At 36.5% G+C, this 22,991-nt stretch overlaps 3 protein-coding genes and 1 long non-coding RNA gene across 6 annotated transcripts; 3 read left to right on the forward strand and 1 right to left on the reverse strand.

Annotated features, from left to right (window-relative positions):
• Positions 1 to 4,495: 4,495 nt before the first annotated feature.
• Positions 4,496 to 8,683, forward strand: LOC119991927 (growth hormone-regulated TBC protein 1-like). Its single transcript, XM_038838471.1, has 7 exons — positions 4,496 to 5,610; positions 6,442 to 6,558; positions 7,100 to 7,278; positions 7,355 to 7,448; positions 7,584 to 7,661; positions 7,771 to 7,872; positions 8,254 to 8,683. Exons 1-7 carry the CDS (start codon positions 5,119 to 5,121, stop codon positions 8,395 to 8,397), a joined length of 1,206 nt encoding a protein of 401 aa, XP_038694399.1. The 5' UTR covers positions 4,496 to 5,118; the 3' UTR covers positions 8,398 to 8,683.
• Positions 8,684 to 9,182: 499 nt separating this feature from the next.
• Positions 9,183 to 14,789, reverse strand: LOC119992304 (fimbrin-5-like). The gene is made up of 15 exons (XM_038839015.1): positions 14,646 to 14,789; positions 14,237 to 14,335; positions 13,955 to 14,116; positions 13,508 to 13,746; positions 13,248 to 13,419; positions 13,108 to 13,146; positions 12,908 to 12,976; positions 12,702 to 12,818; positions 12,035 to 12,246; positions 11,464 to 11,619; positions 11,191 to 11,390; positions 10,564 to 10,721; positions 10,381 to 10,477; positions 10,058 to 10,149; positions 9,183 to 9,641 (listed from the first exon to the last, which is right to left on the reverse strand). Exons 2-15 carry the CDS (start codon positions 14,321 to 14,323, stop codon positions 9,528 to 9,530), a joined length of 1,914 nt encoding a protein of 637 aa, XP_038694943.1. The 5' UTR covers positions 14,324 to 14,335; positions 14,646 to 14,789; the 3' UTR covers positions 9,183 to 9,527.
• Positions 14,790 to 17,332: 2,543 nt separating this feature from the next.
• LOC119992303 lies at positions 17,333 to 21,522 on the forward strand. 3 transcript variants are annotated; one of them, XM_038839013.1, is made up of 6 exons: positions 17,333 to 17,515; positions 18,083 to 18,610; positions 18,702 to 20,162; positions 20,282 to 20,600; positions 20,782 to 20,962; positions 21,080 to 21,522. In XM_038839013.1, exons 1-6 carry the CDS (start codon positions 17,405 to 17,407, stop codon positions 21,294 to 21,296), a joined length of 2,817 nt encoding a protein of 938 aa, XP_038694941.1. In that variant the 5' UTR covers positions 17,333 to 17,404; the 3' UTR covers positions 21,297 to 21,522. The 3 variants fall into 3 exon arrangements, with proteins under 3 accessions (XP_038694941.1, XP_038694940.1, XP_038694942.1); XM_038839012.1 differs by having other exon boundaries at positions 17,343 to 17,515; positions 20,707 to 20,962; XM_038839014.1 differs by lacking the exon at positions 17,333 to 17,515 and adding an exon at positions 17,588 to 17,739 and having other exon boundaries at positions 20,707 to 20,962.
• Positions 21,523 to 21,812: 290 nt separating this feature from the next.
• On the forward strand, positions 21,813 to 22,863 carry LOC119990392. Its single transcript, XR_005466021.1, has 2 exons — positions 21,813 to 22,388; positions 22,468 to 22,863. It is a non-coding gene; the product is annotated as an uncharacterized LOC119990392 (long non-coding RNA).
• Positions 22,864 to 22,991: the final 128 nt, after the last annotated feature.

A 22,991-nucleotide genomic window follows, 5' to 3' on the forward strand; every position in this document is an offset into this window, starting at 1 on the left:
TCAACGTCGGAGATTTGTTTTCTGTGGAGAATTCATGCCCGCATGGGAGGCATACATGGGAAAGCCAGGCATTTCTTCTTTTATTGATTAAGATCAAATATATATATATAAAATTTGTTAATGTCTTATTTTTGAATCAAATACACTGTTCCTCCTTTATTTAAAGGTCATATTGAAATAGCCACAAGAAACAATCTGTATGCAAACCATGCTGTTGGACTTCAAAGACGGATTCATAGCCACCAATGAAATTAACTTAATTTGGACGGCTGGTTTTCATTTTCTCTCTCTATTCTTTCATGTTGATTTTTTTGTATTGAGAACGACATCATAAAAATTTGTCATTGAAACATGCGATAGAAGTCTAAACTCGAGCCATCATATCCACGCGCACATGAATTTCTCATCTAACGACATACCCGTCATTGTTCTCAGTGCATGTGAATCGAACTCAGGACCTTCCTTGTTCTACTTCAATTTTCTATTCACTAATATTTATAGTCATGAATGAAATATCAGTGAATTTCATCCAAATATTGTATTAATAGTGCATTTTCCATCATTACACAAATTGTTGCATGGGGAATGTATATTATTGTATAAGATCAAGATTTAGAAAACTAAAGCTTATTTTTTCTACGAACTCCAAATCAGTATAGCTTGAGCTAATACCAAAATATACTAAAGCCATTAAAGGGACAAAAGTGTAAAAGCTTGTCTAATCAGTCACATTTAGGCTTATATTGGATCAACATTTTCTTTATATATAAATGGTTGGTGCATGTATACACACACATATATATCCAATCAATTGACAAAAATTTAAGCATATTTGGTATATGGTCGACCGATCAATAATGGAAGAAAAGTACTGATAGGCCACTCAAAGATAAGATTGTTTGCAATTAGGTCAGTAAAAAAACGCTGATCTATGGCCGTGATTAGCCATATCAACAATTTCCGACTGACCTAATTGGAAAAATTAAAAACATTGGATGACTTAATTGGAAAAAAAATTTCTTCGGTGACCCAATTGCAAACGACCCTATCTTTAAGTGGTCTATCCGTACTTTTCCGATCAATAATGTCGCATTCATACATATTTTTTGTTAGTTCAATTAATGGTAGGTATAGAAGTGATCCGTGATTTAGACAATCAGACATTAGAGATAATATTATATATTGATCCTGGTACATATTATCAAAAAAAGGATTTAAAAAATAGGAATATAATAGTTTTTCTCTCAAATTAAATTGTTTCTTTTGTAGTATAAAACTTGATTATTGGGGTTGGGGAGAGGAATTAATGAAGGCATTTGTCAAAATATACAGCTTGCACTACGCACGGAGTAACTTGGTGTTGTTGACTTTCAAACAACTAGTTTGGCATATTTATTTATCTAATTATGTGTGTACTATTTTAATTGTCTTCAACTTGATTTCTTCACATTACTTTAAGAGTATTGACAACGTGGATCCTAAGAACACTTATTAATGATTCATTACAACAGATCACGATATATCATGTGTGATGAATATTTTCTCACTTAATTTTTAAAACTTAAAATACATATTTTTTTTTCAGATTTCAATGGGTATTATTTATTCTTATCTAGTGTTATAAGAACACACATTATCATTTCACTTAATTTAATTAGTCAAATTTGCATATGTTTTTGCGACTAATCACATTCTTATTATGAGTCAGACATGTATTAATTTGAGTACTTCATTTAAATAAGTTGGCTTGGTTTTCCACCAAACAAAATTAGTTTAATTTGTTTCAATGTCATTTGTTGTTAACGAGTGCCCTAAGGACAATGATTAAGGATTCACCATAGTATACCTACCATATGCGATGAACACTCTATCTCCTAATTTTTTTTAAACTTAAAATACATATTCCAAAAGAATTTCTTAGACTTCAAAATATATTTATGTCATTTATCTAGAACCCCTAAGGGCACCGGATATAACATTTCTTCCTTGACTTATGTATTTATAATGATTTCGTTTCTTTTATTTTTCCGTTGTTGTATGTGTTCACCCTATATGGGCCGGACTACCCATAAGAAGCCCAAAAGAGATTCTGTTTAACAGTAAACTTGCTTGTTGATTGTTCGTGGGCCGGCTTCCAAAGAACGGGCTTTTAGATCTTAGGATTCTGGGCTCTCAAAAGCAGGTTAATAGTTAATACTCCTCCTAGTCAGAGATTCACTGTAACTAGTGAAGAACACGCGCTCCACTGTGGCCTATGGGTCATGCTAACATAGCTGGCGGGGTCGTGGGCTCACATCCTTTAATATAATATATGCATCTATATTTTTAATTTATATATATGAAAATGTATATATACATGGACTCCATACACTGCTCACGTCTGCTTTACACATTACATATATATCCGACCTACTGATACGAAACTAGAGCGGAGCTCGAGCAAGCTTTCAACATCATCACTACATATATATATATATATATATATCAATACACGAGTTGTGCGCATGTGAATGTGATTGCCATTTTGTTGAAATTAAACACAATTTGGTCAAGTAGCTACCTAGCGTTCTTCGTAAGGCACTCGTATGGGCTCAGTCTTTGTAGCAAAGAGAAGCAAACAAGTAAAAAAAAAAAAAAAAGCAAACAAGTAGGTGGTGGCGCCATGTGAAATCATATATATATATATTGATAATCCCAAACAACCTTCTCAAAAATCAAAACTCCGGCAAGCCACCTTTCAAGTTCTGACACAGTCAGTTTGATTATTACTGTGCAGTCTTATTCATCAAGCAATAGTTGTCTTGCACATTGATCAGGACAACACTCATCATCAAGGATCATGTTATTTTTATTTTTATTTCGGTGCCATCATGTTTGAATGAGCTCCTTTGAGTTGTCCGATCGGATTTTAATTTTAATTTCGTTAATTATCATGAACTGGAAGCATTCAACCTTGGTCAACCCTAATTTTTCTTTTTTTTAATGTTTGGTAAAACGGCACCGAATAAAACAAAAGCAAAACCTTAATTAGCAAAAAAAAAAAAAACCACTTGCATTGTATCACTTGGGGCCCACAGCCTTGTTAATGTACCAATGTAAGGCCGGTTCATAATATAAGGCAAGCACATCATGGCGTTTAGCAGTGTGTTTCTACCTCCCTAAAGCATCGCGTTCAGATAATAAAAATGTTTAGTCTAATAGTGTTTGATGGTATCACCGCATTTTCATGAGTTCAAAGGTGAAACTATATAAAATTGTTTTGACTCCTGATGTAGTTAACCTATTTTCGACGTCAGAGATTTTTTTTTTAATTTTATTATTTCATTTATATTCTTATAAAAATAAATTCATCAATTTTAATTAATATCAATAAAAATATCTAGGAAGGTGAAAACACAATTTATTGAGATGCGATCAGAGATGCACACGTACGTGTTGGTATGCTTTGTCTTTGTTTTACTTTTACCTTTAGTCTTAGACAAGCTTGCACGTAACACCTTGCATTTTCGCGCGCCAAACAGTAGTGTGTGGGCCCCTCCTGGGAGTGGAGTGAAGCCAGCTCGCCACAATTCCACAAACTTCACTTAATCATTTTGTGGGCCTAAAACGGGCCCAGAATGTCTCAATTACCTTGGTGCCACTGGCCGCTCCTAACACACAAGGACCCGTCAGAATCTTTGTTAAATGACCTAAATAACCCTCGACATCTTGATTTGGACAAGATAAAATCCAATCCTTCACCTAAAATTAAATAAAGGCAAATAGATATGTGATCCACACAAATAGTTTGATCCAAAGTCGTAATTAATTTTTAGGTTGATGTTATTAAAATAAAATAAATATATCATTTAATTTCTACTTTTTAGCGGTAAGACTTACAATCAAATGAGAAAAATGAAATCCAACTATTTTTCTTAACCGATAACAACTTAATAGACATGTTATTTGAACAATCCATTAAATTCAAACTCGAGTTGGATTAGGCACTCATAAATTTGTTTGACATATTAATTGGATCGAGGTTTAACACAAACCACTTGAAAATAGTGTAGCGAGTCTAGAAGAAAACTCCATACCTCGAGCGAGAATTACGTCCTAAATGATAATCAGTTAGGCTTTTATCACCAAATAAATATATGATATATTGATATCCAACTCTATGTTAGTTGCTTTTCTATGCTTTATCAATAATTACAATTGCACGAGAAAATGAGATCCAACCCTAAACATAAAATAAATTGCAAATGAATCTCTAATATATGAAGAAAAAAAATGAACAAGATTCTCTACTAGAAAATATATCTATGGTCTAAAAATACAATAAAAAACAAAAACAACTTTGAAAGGGCATTAAAGTCATTCCGAGTTCTTAAGATGTTGTGCATTTTTAACCTAACCTAAAACACGGTCAATACCCTCTCCCTAGAAAATTAGCAACGTCTCTTTTTCATTACAAAAGAAAAATATTGTCTCTGATTTGATTTTTTTTATATAAATCAAACCCTGAAAAAATATTTATTGCAAAATCGTCCCCTGTTATCTTTATCATCATCTTCTTCTAAAACCATGACATCCTCAGACACCTATTTTTCCGTTGTCTATGTATTTTATAATTTCAAGCTCACAACGAGCCCCTTAAATCGGTTTCAAGTACCTTTTCTTTGAAAGATCTCATCTTTTTTAAGAAAGCAAAACCCATCTCGATAAGCAGTTTCTTCTACTCTTTTTCTGAATTCTGTATTGGAAAGAAGATCTGTTCTGGGTTTTGTTATTTCGATTTTCCTTTAATATTATCTTCTATAATTGTTATTATTATTTAAAACTTCGTGACCTCGCGTTGCAGATTCAAAGTCGATTTCTTTATATTTTGTTGCGCAAAGGAGCTTCTATTTCTTTGCAAATGTGAGTTTTTTTATTTTTTGCGATAAATTCTTTCTTTATCAAATCTCCTAAAATACCCATTTCAAGACCATTCATTCAATCTTGAGCTCCAAAGGTTCCAAAAATTGACCGTTTCATGGTCTCTGTATTTCCTTCTTTCCCCGTTTGACAAAAGAAAAGCCTTTTTTCCTTTAAACAAGCCATCAATCTCTATCTCTGTTGGATCTACCTCAAAAAATGTATGGCACTCAAAGCAAGCAAGACCTTGCCTTGGAATTCCAGTCTCAAATCCCAATCTTGAGGCCTAGCATCCATGCGAGGAGGGCCAATATCACCGTCAAATTCCAAGACCTTTATGGGTTTACTGTAGAGGGCAATGTGGATGATGTTAATGTGTTAAATGAGGTGAGAGAGAAGGTGAGGGAACAGGGTCGCGTTTGGTGGTCTCTAGAGGCCAGCAAAGGTGCCAATTGGTACCTTCAGCCACGGATTTCTTCGATATCTGAAGGAATTGCATTGAAATCATCCTTAAAGTTGTCAACGGTAGCGAATGCCATCACATTGAAGAGGCTGATAAGGAAAGGGATACCGCCTGTGTTGAGGCCTAAAGTGTGGTTCTCGCTTTCAGGTGCTGCGAAGAAAAAGTCTACTGTGCCGGATAGCTATTATAACGATATGATAAAGGCGGTAGAAGGGAAGGTTACGCCGGCTACAAAGCAAATTGATCATGTGAGTGCTTTTCTTATGGCTTTTGTTGGATGAGTCAGTATTTGATTCATGGGTTGTTTGCAGCATTAATTTACTCTGGTAAATATATATGTTCAATGTCGAGGTTGATATGGAGGTCAATCTGTAAGGATGATTGGCACACCTGTCAGAAATGCTTTTGCTTGGATTTTGATAGTGTATGATGATTTCGGGCCTTAGTTTTGTGCTTTTTGTTTAGTGCCATTGAGCCGAAACAAGTATGATTGCGTCGTTTTGTTACGATCTCTGCTCAAATATTGGAAAATTATGTGTTTGATCTCAATTGATGCATATATTCGGAATGAATTTGGTTTCAGATTCTGTGTTTGATAGATGATTGGTGCATTGATTCAGATTGGATTTGGTTTTAGTCTATTAAAGACAGCTTTTGTGTCTATTGGATCAGAAAACCTTGTATCTCCGCATTTGGTATCAAATTATATGCAGGTTAATGTTAATGTCAACTTCATGTATGAAGTATGAATGAGTATTGAGCCATTTAATAGCAAAGAAGGAGATCCATTAAAAATCCCTAAGATTTTTGGAAATATACTTGCGCAAGCTTGTTGTGATTCCAGGACTTGTTATCATTCAGCCAGTGGTGTGATCATTGTCATTAAAGAAGTGAAATAATGAGGTTTTGAATTTTTTGTATGATAAAAGTTTTGATCAGTAGGTCATTTTACAGTTGTTTTGTTCGTGATATGTGCTAGTATGCTACTGTTCTGAACATAAACATTGCTTTCCAAGAGTTTTTCTTACTCATACATTGCTTCTGCAAGTTCTGATTCTTCCATATATGTGTGCTTACAGGACCTGCCACGAACATTTCCTGGTCATCCTTGGTTGGACACTCCAGAGGGTCATGCTACGCTTCGTCGTGTTCTTGTTGGGTACTCTTTCCGAGATTCTGATGTTGGCTACTGTCAGGTGGATTCACCATTTCCTACAAGTAGAAAGCTTTTCTTTCTCAATATAAATTATATAATAGAGACACATACCAACAATCAATTATCTGCTCTGCATTGTGCAGCGCACTATTATTTGTTTTCATTTATCTTGTGCTCATGCGTTGTGTGCCTGTGAAGATGCAAATTGAATTCTTCGTGATAATTATTGTATGGTGGTGATCACAAGGCGGCTGAGATCTTAACCTATACCTTTGATAAACAGATTTGCAACAGAGCGAGATAAGCATGTTCTGTCACTATAGCATGCTGAAGTCTATTCTAGCATACTATACTCTCTCTCTCTTTTTTTGTGAAATCAATATTTTTCTTCTAGATTTTATATATCAATTGTGACACCTTCGTATAGAATGCGATATAATATTGGGGATCCTCTCCAATTTCTCTAATAATGGTTTGAGATCTAATATATTCTTAAAATCCTTTATCTGTGCGTTTTTATTTTATTTTATCGGTAATCATTGTAGCTTGAAGTTTAATGTAAATTGTTGTTGTTGGTGCAGGGTTTGAATTATGTTGCAGCACTTTTATTGCTTGTGATGAAAACGGAGGAAGACGCTTTCTGGATGCTGTCTGTCTTACTTGAAAATGTCTTGGTTAATGATTGTTACACAAATAACTTGTCGGGATGCCATGTTGAACAAAGGGTTTTCAAGGACTTGCTAGCTAAGAACTGTCCTAGGTAATTTTGTCTGTGGCGACTCATCTGTTTTCTCTTTTAAAGATTACCGATTAAAATCAGTAAAGGAAAAATGCAGGATAGCTGCACATCTGGAAGAACTAGAGTTTGATGTCTCCCTTGTTTGCACTGAGTGGTTCTTGTGCCTCTTTTCTAAGAGCTTGCCTTCAGAGGTAAGAACAATGCCGACTTTCTCTCTCTCTCTCTCTCTCAAACACACACACGCACACACACTCTCCCTCTGAACTGAGTGTATTTGTGTTTTTTTATGACGAAAAACCATTCTTTCTGTTGGGTTTGCTCTCCAGACAACTTTGCGGGTGTGGGATGTTCTTTTCTTTGAAGGGGCGAAGGTTTTATTCCACGTAGCTTTGGCTATATTTAAGGTGCTTTTTTTTTTGCCACTTTGCTATTCAAATGCTTTGGTTATGTTATGTTGCATCGAGTTGATCTCCTATTTTGGCGAAATTCTTGAATGTCCATATGCAATTGCAGATGAAGGAGGAAGAGTTGCTTCTAACTCACCAGGTTGGTGATATAATTAACATAATACAGAGGACCACTCATCACCTCTTCGATCCTGAAGAATTGTTGACGGTAATATACTCTCTTATTCATCAATTTTCACAAATATTATATTCTGGATTCACTTCCTCACTTTCCTGTGGTAAAAATGGATACAAAAGAGTGGATGTATCTAGGAACCCCGACCGAGCTCTAAGGGGGTGTCTAACCAATTATGTCTTTAAGGAGGCTTTAGATCGGAGAATTCCCTTCCTTGTTCATCTTACTTAAGAAGTCCCACATGGGGGCATGCTATGGGTGAAAAACAAGAATTAAAGTGGAATCTTCTGCTTTGTGTGGGATATCTACCTTCCCATCAGAGTTTTAAATGAATAGGCCTAGCCATGTACCAAGTTGCTAGTAATTATCCAGAGATGAGGTTGATTCAGGGTTTTTGCAATATAAATTTTGCAGGTGGCTTTTGATAAGATCGGTTCGATGACTACTACCACGATTTCAAAGCAAAGGAAAAAGCAGGAACCGGCAGTGATGGCGGAGCTTGATCAGAGATTGAGACGACTAAATTCACTGAAAATGGATGAGAAAAACGACCTTTGATGTAGCAAGTTGATCAAACTGTAAAAATATAAGTCATCTGACTCATCCTAGTAAGGGCCTGTTGCCCTTCTGGAGGAATGGTATCTCGAGTCCGTGGCTGCTTCTCTCTCTTCAATGACCAATGTAAGAGTGTTGGTTTAAATGATGTTGTAGTTGGTAAATGTAAATTTTGAAACTTTATTGCCATTTAAGTTATATATCAATTCAGGGCAACAATGAATTCTCTCTGCCCTGATGTGAGGTGATGAAATCCAAAACTGTTACCAGCTTAGTTTGTGTTTGGATACTTTGCGACCATTTTATGCCCAATTAGGCTTGGCAATCTGTTTTCTTATCAAGGATGCTAATAGAAACTCTTCCGATAATCGGATCTGAGTATCTGATTCTAGGTTGCCTTGAGCGCTTTGACTAGTAATCTAGTATAAAAGCAGGAAAAAAAAGAAAGAGTATAAAAGATCAACATTTGTGCACAAAGCTTCCTTATCCTCGTCTCACTCAATGGCACTTTAGACCAAAGAAAATGAATGCCTCTTCAAGTGGTAGGAATTTGAGTTTTTTTTTTCTTATAAACCCAAGTCCCTCAAGGGTTATCTAAGCAATGTGGGACTTGACAAGTATTGTCCAACTTATCTAAGCGATGTGAGACTTGACAAGTATTGTCCAACTAGACCGAGAGTATGGTTCGTTACGCTATTGAAAATCGTAGCCCTACTCAAATTAAAGATGATGGCTTTGCTTGGATTGAAAAATGAAGAGTTAAGTAGAATTAAGGGACGAAAGTTATCGGAGATGACTAACTTTACACACCCTTAATGAAATTTCAAAAATGAAGCTTTTTGTCAAAGAATATATTATGCCCAACGGCAATCTCTAATTACACAGGAAATTTACAGGATCATTCCCTCCTCTGTGGTATACCCAAAAGAAAAAGAAAATCCAAAGACTCGAGTATATGCTAGCTGCAAAATAATTTCCTTTCATTCCTGTTCTATAAGAAATAATAGAAGAAGCCTGCAACTTTTTGTCACTGATTATCTTGATCCTTATCTTTGGCACCAGTTGAGGATTCATCGTCTCCAACATCTGAAACGGCATCATTGATGGACAAATTAGACACCTCATGAGCCGGATCACTCATTCTCGTCGTTGTCTTGAGATTCCGTTGACTCCGAATCCCCTCCTTGTTGCTGAAGGCTCCAGTACATTATGCTCGCGGTCAATGTGAGGATCATCTTCTGGTTTACCTGCCATAAAACAGAGATTGGGAATTCAATTAACCAATGTTTTTGCCCAAATAAAGGCAGTGATTTCTAGTCCGGTTTGGTGACTTCCAGATTAGCTATTAAGTGTTGTCAGAGGGTTGAGCGTGAAGCATCAAGTCAGTTGAACTAGCTGAGAAGATCAGCTTTCCATTGATTGCACACTACAAAATCGGAAAGTTTATAGCAGTAGAATTGAAATATGACACGGGCTCAGCATCATAACCCCAAACCAGAGGACCACTTAAAACGATGACTCAATAAACATTTGGCATTTTCGTCGCTATCTTAATTCAGATATTTAAGTGACAATTACAGTCATACACAAAGTACAATTCTGCCATAAAATAAAATAAACTAGATTGAAAGTATAAAGATCCCATTTCAGGATGATAATCTACCTCCATAATGTCTTCAGGTAGCAAGAAAATAGAGCATCCAAGCTTACGGGCAACGCTAATAATGTATGTTGCATTCAACTTCTTATCCTCGTCTGCAATGACAATAAGAATAAATGAGACTATAATACATGTCCAGCATGTTTTGCCATAATGTGTAAGCATTCCAGTATATGGCTCCCCAGTATGCTGACATTCCTTAATTTCAACACTCCTTGTCATAATGGCCATTTATTTTCTTTATCGGATAACTGCTGCAGAATACCAAGGTTTGCTGCCCATTTCCAATAACATAATATTGGTATAACTTAAAATTTGTGACCTACCAGTTTCCCCCTTTGTAACAACGCTCCAGTTGACCACCCTTGGTTCCACAGCACACAAAAGCTCAAGGAAGAACATTCCACTTGAAAGGTTTTTATCCTAAAATTAAAGCAGATTAACAGTGAATTTATCGCTCATCTGTACAAATATGGTAACAAGTAGTGCTGCAATAATTATTTTGTTACCTTGAAGCTCTCCATTTGAGATGCTCTACCTGCTGCCTTCACTTTATTGTTTGCCCAATTTAGAATGTCAGCATCTGTTATCTCCTTACCTTGGGAGCGGGACCTCAAGTTTTTCAGGAGTTGGAGCATGGTAAATCTCATAAGTTGCCATAAAAATGCTGTTTGAGAAAATAGAGAGGAAAAAAAAGGTGATGAGTCGAAGATTTTCCTCTATTCACTGAGGAACAATTTGGCCAGAAACTAGAACAGTTTGGATAGAAAAACTAAAAAGTAAACAACTATCATGCACAAGGGTCCCGAAGTGGGACCATCACATATTTCTCCCATTATCCATATGTAGACGTGGGCAGGGGAATTGGATACCTCCAAGGTAAAGTTAAACAATTCTCGTGCACAAGGTTCCCACAGTGGGCGAGGTTGGGGACAAGTAGGATGTACGCAAACCTTACCCTCCATATAATATGTATACATGAAAATTGGATTCGAAAAAAAATAAAATCAACCACTATCAATGAGATCCTATGAGTTACAAAAGGAATCATAATCAATATAAATGGTATATTAAATCCGCACAGTGGACATAAATTAATCATTGAGAAAACACTCTTTGATTGAGGTGCAACTTACCTAGTAATAGCTTCTTATTTCCTTGCACAATGTCGTTGCCAGCGACATTCACAAGTGAAAAATTCAACTCCTTCCCAATCTTTATAACTTGGTTGCAATTTTCGACTTTTCTGAATGGCATCTTTATGGGTGGCTTACTTGCCTGTTTCCAGTTCACTGACCCTGGTGAAACTTTATCAAGAACTTCTAGAAGAACCCATCTACAGCACACGAAATAACGACCAGTCAAGATCCAATATCATCAACAATGTTGGGTTAAAAGATAGAACTCACCCATTTCTGACATCCTCAAAAACATTATTGACATATGTAGCAGTACCAAGACTGTTTATCCAGAGTCGGAAGCATCTCTCTTCCCGAGAAGTTTGTGCATCGTCTGTCATCATCTCAGCAAAGGACATCTTGTTGGTGTCAACAGACAATCCATTCCTGCAAGAGAAATTGACAAACTCGTGACAGATATTCTAGCTATCATAATTATTGACTAAGCAAGAATTGCCACAACCATCTTAATGAAAAATGACAATCAGACATTAGTCAAATAAAAATTAGGACAATTAAGTTGCCTTATTGACACAACTAAAGATTCAATTTCAACATAGGGAAATCAACAGGAAAGAACATGGAGAATATCAGAATTTAGTAGTACAGGGCACTGGCACACTACAAACATATTGCAACCTTAAGAGACAACAAATAGAAATTAATCATGTGGGTAAAAGAGATTGGTGCGCAACCTTATCAAGCAGTCTGCTACTTGCAGAGTAAGGGTGGTACCAACACCATCGACTTCTACCAAATAAAAAATGGACAAGAATTTCTGCAAGCATAACCAAGTTCTCACCTATGCTGGAATATTTGTGCAACAAAAGCTAGATTAAGATTTGGAGAGCCTTCAACAATATCCTTTGGAGTGAGGAATCTTTTGCAATCCAATTTTTCTGCCTGCTGAAGAACCATGTTTGCTCTTTCTGAAGGGTCCTTTGCTTCAAGGGTGGTGGGGCTACTGTGTTCTGGTGCAAGAGCATTAAGCAGGTAAGCATAGGCCTCACCATCCTGAAAATGGATTGGGTTATTATCATCAGCTAGAGTACACTAAAACATCACAGGAAAATGTTGTAATATGAATTTTAGGCATATAAATATTAACATTAGTAAATTGCACTAATTTCGAAGTATGTGGCTCAAATATGTACAATAGCACATGCAAGTGTTTTAAAGATAATTACTTACTACAACGTAGACGGTTAACAGGGCTTTAGCAACACAATTCTGACCTGCTTTTTTAAAGTTTCTTTTGCCTCCTATGGAACTTTATCCTCAAAAATTAATATTTATTTAAATGCTCGGAAAACCAGAATAAGAATGGATCGTGTAGCTCAAAGGAATATGTAATATATTCTTCGGCTAGAAATATATCTAGTCAACCAGAATGATGGAAGTTTATCATGAAGCACGTCAGCTTAAACTATCACCATAGTAGTTGATGTAAATATAGGAGATGTTCTTACCTTCAAATCAGATGAGAAGTTCGTAACCTGCTTCTCGTAGCCAACCTTTTTCAGATGAAAATTCATCCATTTCAGTAAAACCTTTTCAGGTGCCAAACTTAAGAACTCTTCCACATCCTGAAATTTTTTTACAATGGAATCAGCTGATATATATTCTTCAGAAATCATTCATGTTTTATGATGGAAAAACCAATAAAAAACTTCACCTTGCTGTCATCCACCAACTCTACAAGTTGAGGGGTTTTCTTCAAGTTGAGATCAGCCAAAAGTTGAATCTAAGCACAAAAAGGTTAAGCACGATTACCCAACAACAACACTAACAAGTTGAAATAATGTTTTTCGATGGTTTCCATGTACCATGGACAAGTATCGAAATACAAAAAAAAGGTGGTTTTTGAGATAATACCTTAATAATTTGAGAAATGAGTCCAAGAACAAGATAGGGCTACAAAAGTGAAAACAAAAAAGCTTCAAAAAAATTTCAGGCCAAAGAGAAACATCCAACAAGAAAATTCCACTTGATAGGTTGCACTAGCTTGAACATACTCTTGCTTCAGCCAAGTCCTGTGTACCAACGTTAACCACCGTGCAGCCGATAGCCTTTGCAGAATTCAGACAAAGGGTGTGGTTCTCATTCCGTTCCCAAGGATTAAGTGTTTGTTTTGTGTTTATCGCTCGCTCATCAATGGTCCCAGGAACAGCTACATTGATAAGCTTGCTGCATAAAAGAAAGCAAAAGAATTAACAACAAACCAAAAACCAGCAAACACTATCGAGGAATACTTGGGTGGCTTGGGGGCATCTACCAAAGAAGAACTCCATCTTTCACGAGGTCAAATAGAGCATTTGTGGATGGATCTATTGGTAGATACTTCTTCAAGAATGGATCTTCAGCTAGGAAGCTATTAATATGAGCAACATAAGAAGCCTTTTCAGACTCATTGATAGCATGGAGAACAGTTGTTGTTGTTGCCTTAAGAAATGAGGAAGAATTCTTCGAACCACCTGATTTGGCTGTTGCTCGGGCTTGCAAATTCAAATATGCCTGCCAATCAATAAACTCCCACATAACTTAAAAAAAAGTTCTCATCTATCTCTACACCACGAATGTTCACTAAAGTAATCCAATTTCATATAGGTTGGCAATGAATTCATAATTTATCTTTGAACGCCAAAGGTAAAAAAAAAAAAAAAAAAACATAAGGGTCGGTAAAATGAAGAGTAAAAATAAACCATTCAGTTCAAAGACTCACTCTCAGAAAGGACTCAAAATCCATTTCTTCACTATACGACTCCCCCAAGATAGTCTTGACCTCATCTTCATTAAACATTTCTCTGAAAGCCTTCAATTGTGAAAACACCGGAGGCAAATCTCCAACAGTGACTTTTCCAGATTGACTCCTTATTGAAATAAACTATGATATTGGATGCAACCAATTCCACATGCCATCCAAACAAAACCAATTTATCACATAAGTCTCAACCCACTCCAAAAGAAATTGATTCCAATACAATGTATCACAAAATATAGTCACCTTGGATTTAAGTGTGCGTAGCTCCACCTGGGTAAACTGGCTTTGCAGCCATGGATCAGAAACAATTACACCCACGAAACCAGACATCTTGTCCCCCACCTACGCAAAAACCGGTTGCCAACCTCACGTGTATAAGTTCACATCTCAGACGTATATTATCTCATAATTTCAAAAAAAAAATTATTAAATTCAATAAGAAATCCAAAAACTCAGATCCATATCCACGAAAATTAAACAAACAATCGAAAGTACGCATAAGTGAGCAAACGTGCATGCATTGTCCATCACCCTTTCTTCTCCTTCAAGCGATCAATCACGATTGAAAGACACGGACGCATAAAATCGAAACCCATGTAGGAAAACCAATAGATAGAAGATAATAATAGAAAACCGGGACGAACCTGAATACCTTATCAGAAAGAAAGCGAAACTCAGATAGCGTACCCGAGATTGAACCTGGGATTTTTTCGGATTAGCTGTTCTTATGAGAGAGAGATTGAATCGCGTATAAGTTTTGTTTGAATGGGAGAGAAAAGTTTGTGGACGAGAGAACCCACTTGCACGGAGGGAATTCAGGGAAGCTGAGGACACAGGAGTCAGGAGCCTCTTTGTATCTGATTTGTTTTTAGTACCAAACCAGAGAGGACAAAAACGTCAATAGCAAATGTCGTGTTTAGTAAGTACTATTTATTTTCCATTTTGTGCTTAATTGTGTTTATTAATGTAATTTTGAAGTTAAAGTTAAGAAAATAATTTCAAGTTGAAAATACCCAAATTTAGCTAACCTTCATAGTTTATCCTTTTCAATTCACCATCCTTAGTTGGAATTTGGGACAGCTTAATTTCATCTCAGCAGTACGTAACACACACTGTTGGGATTTTTTGAGATGGTTATCATTGATATTCATACCATTGTTGATCCAAGTTTTATGTTTTAACAATATTTTGTGTTTCCATATTAATTTTGTGTTGTTCTATCATACTACCACATGGAATGAACAAAATAACATAATGTATATTAATTATTACAAATTTACCATTCTTATTTTATAAATTTACGTATAATTTCGCAATATGCATTGGGTACTTTTAACAAAGTCATATATCATGAATATTAACATATCATTAAAGTTAATGTATGATAATATATGATATTATCATTAATCTTTCATAGGCCGAGCCTCGTTTGTTAAGTCTTTCAGAGCCCATCTTAATTTCAAAGGGTACGGAGGATGGGCCAAGCCTGAAGCCCCCACTTTCCATGGGCTATATTTGTTAAAAATTGGCCCATGCAGGTTACAGACGTCGAATTTCCATGGGCCATCTTTACTCAAACAAATGTGATTAAGAAAAATTGGCCCATGCAGGTTTCAAATTCTCGACCTTCACTTTCTCACGGGCTTGACCCAACTTTATAAAATGGGCTTCGTGTGCTTCCTGGTTTTTGGGCCTCGCTCCTCCTGGAAGCCCATTTGAGATTCATCACAGTATAACAGTATATAGTATATACATTTGTTTCCCTTTTTTTTTTTCCATATTCACTTTTTTTAAATTGTATTTTCCTATACTTTCTTCATTTATTGGTTACAGACTTAATGGCTTGCAACTGTAAAAATCAACAGGTGATTTTTTTTAATTAATACTTTTCACTGATTCAATAATGAGTTGACTATATGTACCATCAATAATCTAAAAATCGCTTTGTTACCCACAAGAAATATTAATTACACATCAAAATGAGAAACAACACATTAAATATTAATGACCAGAAGATGGAAATATTATTAATAATCCTTGATTGGGAATTACAAGAGTTTAGTTCTTAGTAGTTATGCACCTCACCACTCAAATCTAATGGTCATTTTGCCAACTAAATCTACTTAATTAACAATTAATTTCCTCGATTACATTAGTTAATGCAGGGGTTTTGCATGCAAGTAAAATTGGTGTGCAATGAAGCTCTAGAGTTGGATTTTCTTTGATAATTGCAATTATGGAGAAAACCAATGCTCTCTCCAAAACGACATCGATTCAATTCCTTCTCTTCACTTTATAAAGACCTTCTAATCATCACCTGATCCTGTTCAAGGTCTTTTAGTTTTGGAACCATCGATTGCAACCATGGAGAAAATCATCAATGCCAATAAGAAGGAGAAGCTTGTACAACCAAGTTTAATTGATTTGGTGTTTTCTTGGTCTCTTAAGGATGTACTCAATAAACATCTCTACAAAGGCAAGGTAAGGTATATATATTTATATAGAGTGAGTACTCCTCTTAAGAGTTACCGACGGCCACTTGTTGTTTGTTGCAGTGGAGTACCCTTTGAAGTGCATTTTTTTTTAGAGCATACAACAAAGTAAACGTCCTTAACTTATGGAGAATTTATATATATATATGCCAAGTTTGATTGATTGTTGTTTTTGCTATTTGAATATGTTATAAACTTATAATATTGCAGAAATGTGTCATAATTTACCAAAAAATGATTAATACCCTCAATACATGACTCTGTTTTTATAAAAGTTCATAGTCTGCATTTTGCTAAGCATTTGAGTATTTTTCTCGGATGGATGTATTTTTCAGAGGGAATTGCTTGTATCATGTCGTTGTTTTTAGAAATACCCTAAACTAGCAAATGTCATAATGCAAGAAATTTTATTTTGTTACACTTTTGGACAATTTTTTGTTCCTAATTTGTACTTTGTATATTGAAAGGTTAACAAGATCCCAGAGACATTCATGTGTTGTACTTTGAATACAACTTATCTTACTAAAAAAGAACCTGGACCTGCACTAAGTTCCGCCCCTAATGTTCAATGCTTGTTACGCCCCTAATTGTGTGAACAAGGAAAAACAGGGGTCAAGCAAGCATCAAAGTCAATTGGTCTGCAATGTACGAGCATGGAATGATGGAAAACAGGGGTCAAGCAAGCATCTAAGTCAATTGGTCCGCAATGTTCTCCTTCTCTCTTAAGGAAGCTATAGGACAGTTGCTTTTCCTTTAATAATTCTCGTTTCACCTTTTCTTTTCTCTTCATCGATCATCACGTAACCTCTTCAATTCCTTCTCTTCACTTTATAAATACAATAGACAGAGACAAAAACCTTGTAATAATCAACTGATCCTGTTTTAAGATCTTCTAGTTTTCGCACCATCAATTGCAACTATGGAGAAAACCAATGCCAAGAAGGAGATGTCTCTAAACCCAAGTTTAATTGACTTGGTGTTTTCTTGGTCTCTTGAGGATGTACTCAATAAAGATTTCTACAAAGACAAGGTATAATATATACATATATATGTATGCCGTCTACTTTCTCTCCAGTTATTTTCAGTAAGGAAAAAAGAGAGAGAACGTCTTGCGCTCTGAAATCATTTTCCACCGTCTCCATCGAGGTTGTTCTAGGGCAATGCCGGAATCGTGTTGTATGTTACGGAATTATACGAAATTGTGTTCCTCCCTTGCAATGGATTCCGAAGAAGCCCTTCTTCCTACTATTAGTGGTACTGCCGTACTGTTCCCCTATCTTTCCGATGTTTCTTTCAGTATGCAATATGTTTGGTCTTTGATTCTGTCTCTATGTATTTTTGGTAATTTGTTTTCTCTGCGGTTTGATTTGAAGAACGTTTTGTTTGGCAATTGATAAAATGTTTTTTTGTTTAATATTGTTCATTGAATACTGCACATAAACTAAGTAAGGTGAAATTCCTCCACCCTCCTCCTTAAGTTTTCAAATCCAAGCATCAGGGCAGGCGTAAAGCAAATGTATGACATGAATGCAAGAAATTTTTTTCCTACAATTTTGGACATTTTTATATTCCTAATTTGCACTTTGTATATTGAAAGGTGAAGAAGATACCAGAGACATTCATATCGACAACGGAGTACATGAACTCATTCATTGCTCCACTTATATCAGAAACACACGCAGGCTTGTCGTCAAGCATGAAAGCAATCTCTCAGGCACCAGTATGTGAGTTATTGTCTGTAGAAACATCAAAAGGTTTCAGAGTTCCCCAAAGTATGGTTTACAAGGTTGAGTTTAAAAGCAGTGCTGATCAGAATCATGGGCGGAAATACGAGCCTCAAGTAGGAGATCTTATTGCTCTGTCGGATGTTGTACCGAAACGCGTTTATGATCTGAAAAGTCCCAAGAGATCCTATCTTATTGCTTATGTTCGTGGTTCTGACACAGTACTGTCATCAAAGCCGATCTTTAATGAAAATGAAATGCGGATGGGCAACAGAAAAACTCTCTTTGCTGTTTTTCTAATTAACATGATAACGAATTCTCGTATATTTAAGGCGCTGCATGTAGAACTAGAAAGGATGAACTTGAACATCATCAAAGCAGCGATTACAACAGATTCTCAAGTAAGACTGCAAGAACTGAATTATTTCTAAACCATTGCATATTCTTTTATAGATAACATATATTCTAATTGATCTTTGTTCCTTGTTGCAGGGTGGGCAAGATTGTGGTATTTGCCTTTCTAAATTGCAGGATAGTTCTGCTTTTTCAGAGATACTGGACATAATAAACAAGTCAGATTTGAATGATTCCCAAGAAGTGGCAATCTTAAGCTGCATCAGCATGAGGGAATGTCATCATCGTAATAGTGTTAAACTAATATGGGGACCTCCTGGGACAGGGAAGACAAGTACAGTGTGCGTGTTGTTATCTGCAATCCTTAAGTTGAAATGCAGAACAATTACTTGTGCTCCGACTAACGTTGCAGTGGTGCAAGTGGCAGCTCGACTAATATCATTAGTCAAAGGGTCGCTTGCATTTGGCAGTTATGGCCTTGGAGACATAGTTTTATTCGGGAATGCAAAGCGTATGAAGATTGACGAGTGTGATGATCATATCCTTGACATATTTCTTGATCATCGTGCAAATGTACTTCATCGTTGTCTATCTCCGTCCACCGGGTGGAAGCATAATCTAGAGTCCATGATATGTCTGCTTGGGGACCCTAAATCTCAGTACCTTCAGTATTTGAAAGCCAAAAAAGTGAAACTTAGCAAGGAAGATGGTAGTGACACCCACAGTAAATTTTGGGCGTCCCTATCATCTTCCTCGGTGTGGAAGTTGTTATCTTTTGGAAGGCACCTCATTGGAACTTTCGAAATGGCCTTCGTGGAAGAAAACAACAAAAACATAAAAAAGGAGCAGGTGCCTTCTGAGAAGCACAAGAATGCAAAGCATAATGAGAGGGCCACAACTTGTGATGTTCCTCTTACGTTCTTGGAGTATCTAAGACAAAATTTCGAAGTTTTAGTTGAGGGGCTTACATTTTGTATTGAAAACTTGCGCTTGCATTTACCAACTTCTGTCATATCTTTAAAAGTGGTAAATGACATGGTAAGAGCTGTTGGTTCTATCAAATCCATAGAATCTTTGCTGTTTCATGGTAGTATTAATGATGATTGGCTGAAGCAAGTCGCTAATGGTTCTGAAGATGCAGGAAGCATGTATGATTTGCTGAAGCATGTCGTTAGTGGCTCTGAAGATGAAGGAAGCAGAAATATTGGTCATTTTTCAAAGTTGTATGATTGGCTGAAGCAAGTCCTTAATGGCTCTGAAGATAAAGAAAGAAATATTGGTCATTTTTCAAAGTTGTGCTCTGAAAGAAAGAATTGCATTGATATTCTCAAATCACTTCCTCAAACATTCCCTGAACCAAGTACTTCTGCAGATGACATAAAGAACTATTGTTTGGCAAATGCGTGTATAATCTTCTGCACTGCGTCAGGCTCTGTTGAGCTGCTCAATGAAGGACAGAAGCCGCTGGAATTTTTGATAGTTGATGAAGCTGCACAACTAAAAGAATGTGAGTCTGTCGTTCCTGCGCTACTTCCAGGTATACAACATGCTATTCTCATTGGAGATGAGAGACAACTCCCTTCTATGGTTCAAAGCCAGGTAATAAACTGATAATATTTATATTTCTTATAGTATTCTGAATCCCTTTTTTATGTTAGGCTAAGTTGTTTCTGACCATAAGTTCTCTTATGTATTCAACGCATTCCAATTTTTTGTAGATATCTGATGATGCTAATTTTGGGAGGAGCTTGTTTGAAAGGCTTGTCTTACTTGGGCATAGGAGACACCTTCTAAATTTTCAATATAGGATGCATCCATCAATAAGCTTATTTCCAAATAAAGAGTTCTATGATGGGCAAATCCAGGATGGTCAGAATGTCAAAAGGAAATGCTACAAGAAAGATTTCCTTCAAGGTAAAATGTATGGTCCGTACTCGTTTATCAACATAGCTCAAGGAAAAGAGAGCGATTCACATAGCAAAAAAAATATGGTCGAGGTTGCTGTGGTCTCTGAAATATTGGCAAGCCTTTATGAAGGTATGCTAGATTTGATTACTATAACTTAGATACCTTACGTGGTTTATAAATGTGCGATTTACATTTTTACAAATGAACTTGCATATTCTTATGCTCTTTCACACAGCATTTATGAGCACACAAAGGAAAATTAGCATAGGAGTTATATCACCATATAACGCTCAAGTTTATGCCATTCAAGAGAGAATCGGAAAGACGTACAGCGAGGGCAGTGACTTCTCAGTCAGTATTCGATCAGTTGATGGGTTCCAAGGTAGCGAAGAGGACATCATAATTATCTCCACTGTCAGAAGCAATGGGCGAGGGTCAGTTGGTTTCCTTTCCAATCTCAATAGGGCAAATGTGGCTCTGACTCGTGCAAGGTATTAAGTTATTGAATCCATATATGCATTTTGGATAATGGACTGATATATATATATATATATATGTTTGACTACTGTTAGATCACAACTTAATTTGTGGTTTCTGGTTATATCTAGGTATTGCCTGTGGATATTGGGGAACGGCACGACGCTTACAAATAGTGGTTCCATTTGGAAGAAGATAGTAATGGATGCTAAGGAACGAGGGTGCTTCCATAATGCGGATGAGGACGAGAAGTTAGCTCGTGCCATTACAGCCAGCCTGGTTGAGCCTGATCAACATTACGCTAATCGTCTTTCAAAGACATTTTCTTCACTTAGTCTCGGGGATTGACCCAAATGATCGACCACATCTTTGATGGCGGAGTTGCTGAAAGCCTGGAATCACTGAAGTATCAAATTGCTTTCTTTTGGAAACATTACTAAATGTCAAATGTTTTATCAGCATCTTTACTGCTATGTAACTAATTAATTTCAAGAAGCATGTGTCATGGAGCTTATTTTAATGATTTAATCTAAAAATTGTGTGTTTGCTTTTGAGACTTATATTACATTTGTTGATGATATGGATATGTTGGGCATCTTACATAGCCTAATTATAAGAGAATGAGAATCATGATCCATTACCTAAACAAATAAACCAAAATCTTTGGAGAGAATTGTTGAAACACACACAATGTCCCATGTTTTTAAAAACAATGATTGTGGCTTATAAGTAAGTTGAATAAACTGACCGAACTCATGAGCTTAAATTTTCGAGTAAGATGGGACATCCATCCACTTGTGTACAACTCCAATTGTAAGTGCATTAATGGGCTCTCTTAGGTATCCGGGTGGGTTTGAGAGAAATTGTAAGGCCAAAACAGAGAGGCCCACATCATGTATGGAAAAAAAGTAATGAGGTCTCTCACTTCTGAGTACCCAAACACGATCATAAAAGTGTATCGCAACCTCTAAAGTCTAAACACAAAAAAAAAAAAAAACTTGTGTGTGGTGAGGAGTATTGTACAAACCCAAATCTAGACCCATTAACATGGATTCCCCCAACATCCTTTGGTGAATCCCATCGTTCCTTCAGGGCCCACTTCTCTCGAGTCGAAAAGCATCTTCCCAAATCAAATTGGACGACGAATACGTGGATCTGACAACCACCCACGTAGTCGGTGGAATGCTCCCCACGTGGCATATGATAATTTGTGAAAACACTGAAAATCTCTATGTTGACCCCACTTAGGTGGGCCATGGCACCGCCCAACCTCCGTCTTTTCCACTTTACAGAGCGAAGAAAGGACTTCCGTTAAGCGTCGATTCAAGAGCCGTTTTGCCCCCAAACGCACCGTAAACGGAATGAAACGGCGCGTATCGGAGTATCAATCATGGCGGCAGGCAGACAATCTTCTCGACTCACAATCCTCCACCAGCTAACGTACGGACTTTTTAATCTACAGTAAAGCAAACATAGGGATCCACAATTATAGTATTCAATCTGATTGTGCCTTTTACAGGATTAGATGTTGAGCACATGATTACACCCATGACGATCTTCCAACTCAGCAAAACCTCACGAGTCAACAACTCAGCATCTGCTTATGCGTAACCGCCTGGTGGGTCCTACCGGAGAAGAAAAGTATGCATGATGGGTCTCCTGAAGGCGTCACAAGTGGTGATCGACCATGAATGGTGCCACGTCAGAATACGATTCGTTTCTTCCAAGTAAGTCATATCCATTGGTGGTGTTAGGGTTCATAATTGAATTTTTGGCTGCCTAATGTGTTTTTTGCTTTCACAACTTTATCAATTTTGATGATCCACGTTTTTTTACCATCTATGTTGCAATTCAATCCCAATTGGTATTTTGTGCATGGTATATATGATTGGGTGATAGCCATCAATCTTCGGAAGATTTTGAGCTCAATTCTCATTATAAGTAATATCATTATCCTCATACACTGAGTTTTGTCAAATTTATTTTGTCGTGACAACCCAAATTTAGACCCATATCGGATGTTCAAATGGTAAATTAATATGA

The sequence above is a fragment of the Tripterygium wilfordii genome, chromosome 22 (genome assembly GCF_013401445.1).
Source record: "Tripterygium wilfordii isolate XIE 37 chromosome 22, ASM1340144v1, whole genome shotgun sequence".
Classification (NCBI taxonomy): Eukaryota; Viridiplantae; Streptophyta; class Magnoliopsida; order Celastrales; family Celastraceae; genus Tripterygium; species Tripterygium wilfordii.

What these genes read in the sequence shown, in the direction of transcription:
- LOC119992303 (XM_038839012.1), top strand. Translation starts at nt 17,405, where the DNA reads ATGGAGAAAACCAATGCCAAGAAGGAGATGTCTCTAAACCCAAGTTTA. An exon ending in CGATTACAACAGATTCTCAA is followed by an intron (nt 18,611 to 18,701) that starts GTAAGACTGCAA and finishes TCCTTGTTGCAG; the next exon opens with GGTGGGCAAGATTGTGGTAT. An exon ending in CTTCTATGGTTCAAAGCCAG is followed by an intron (nt 20,163 to 20,281) that starts GTAATAAACTGA and finishes AATTTTTTGTAG; the next exon opens with ATATCTGATGATGCTAATTT.
- LOC119992304 (XM_038839015.1), bottom strand. Translation starts at nt 14,323, where the DNA reads ATGTCTGGTTTCGTGGGTGTAATTGTTTCTGATCCATGGCTGCAAAGC. An exon ending in AAAGATGGAGTTCTTCTTTG is followed by an intron (nt 13,420 to 13,507) that starts GTAGATGCCCCC and finishes TCTTTTATGCAG; the next exon opens with CAAGCTTATCAATGTAGCTG. An exon ending in AAATAAGAAGCTATTACTAG is followed by an intron (nt 10,722 to 11,190) that starts GTAAGTTGCACC and finishes TTTCTCAAACAG; the next exon opens with CATTTTTATGGCAACTTATG.
- LOC119991927 (XM_038838471.1), top strand. Translation starts at nt 5,119, where the DNA reads ATGTATGGCACTCAAAGCAAGCAAGACCTTGCCTTGGAATTCCAGTCT. An exon ending in CTGATGTTGGCTACTGTCAG is followed by an intron (nt 6,559 to 7,099) that starts GTGGATTCACCA and finishes TTGTTGGTGCAG; the next exon opens with GGTTTGAATTATGTTGCAGC. An exon ending in CTAAGAGCTTGCCTTCAGAG is followed by an intron (nt 7,449 to 7,583) that starts GTAAGAACAATG and finishes TTTGCTCTCCAG; the next exon opens with ACAACTTTGCGGGTGTGGGA.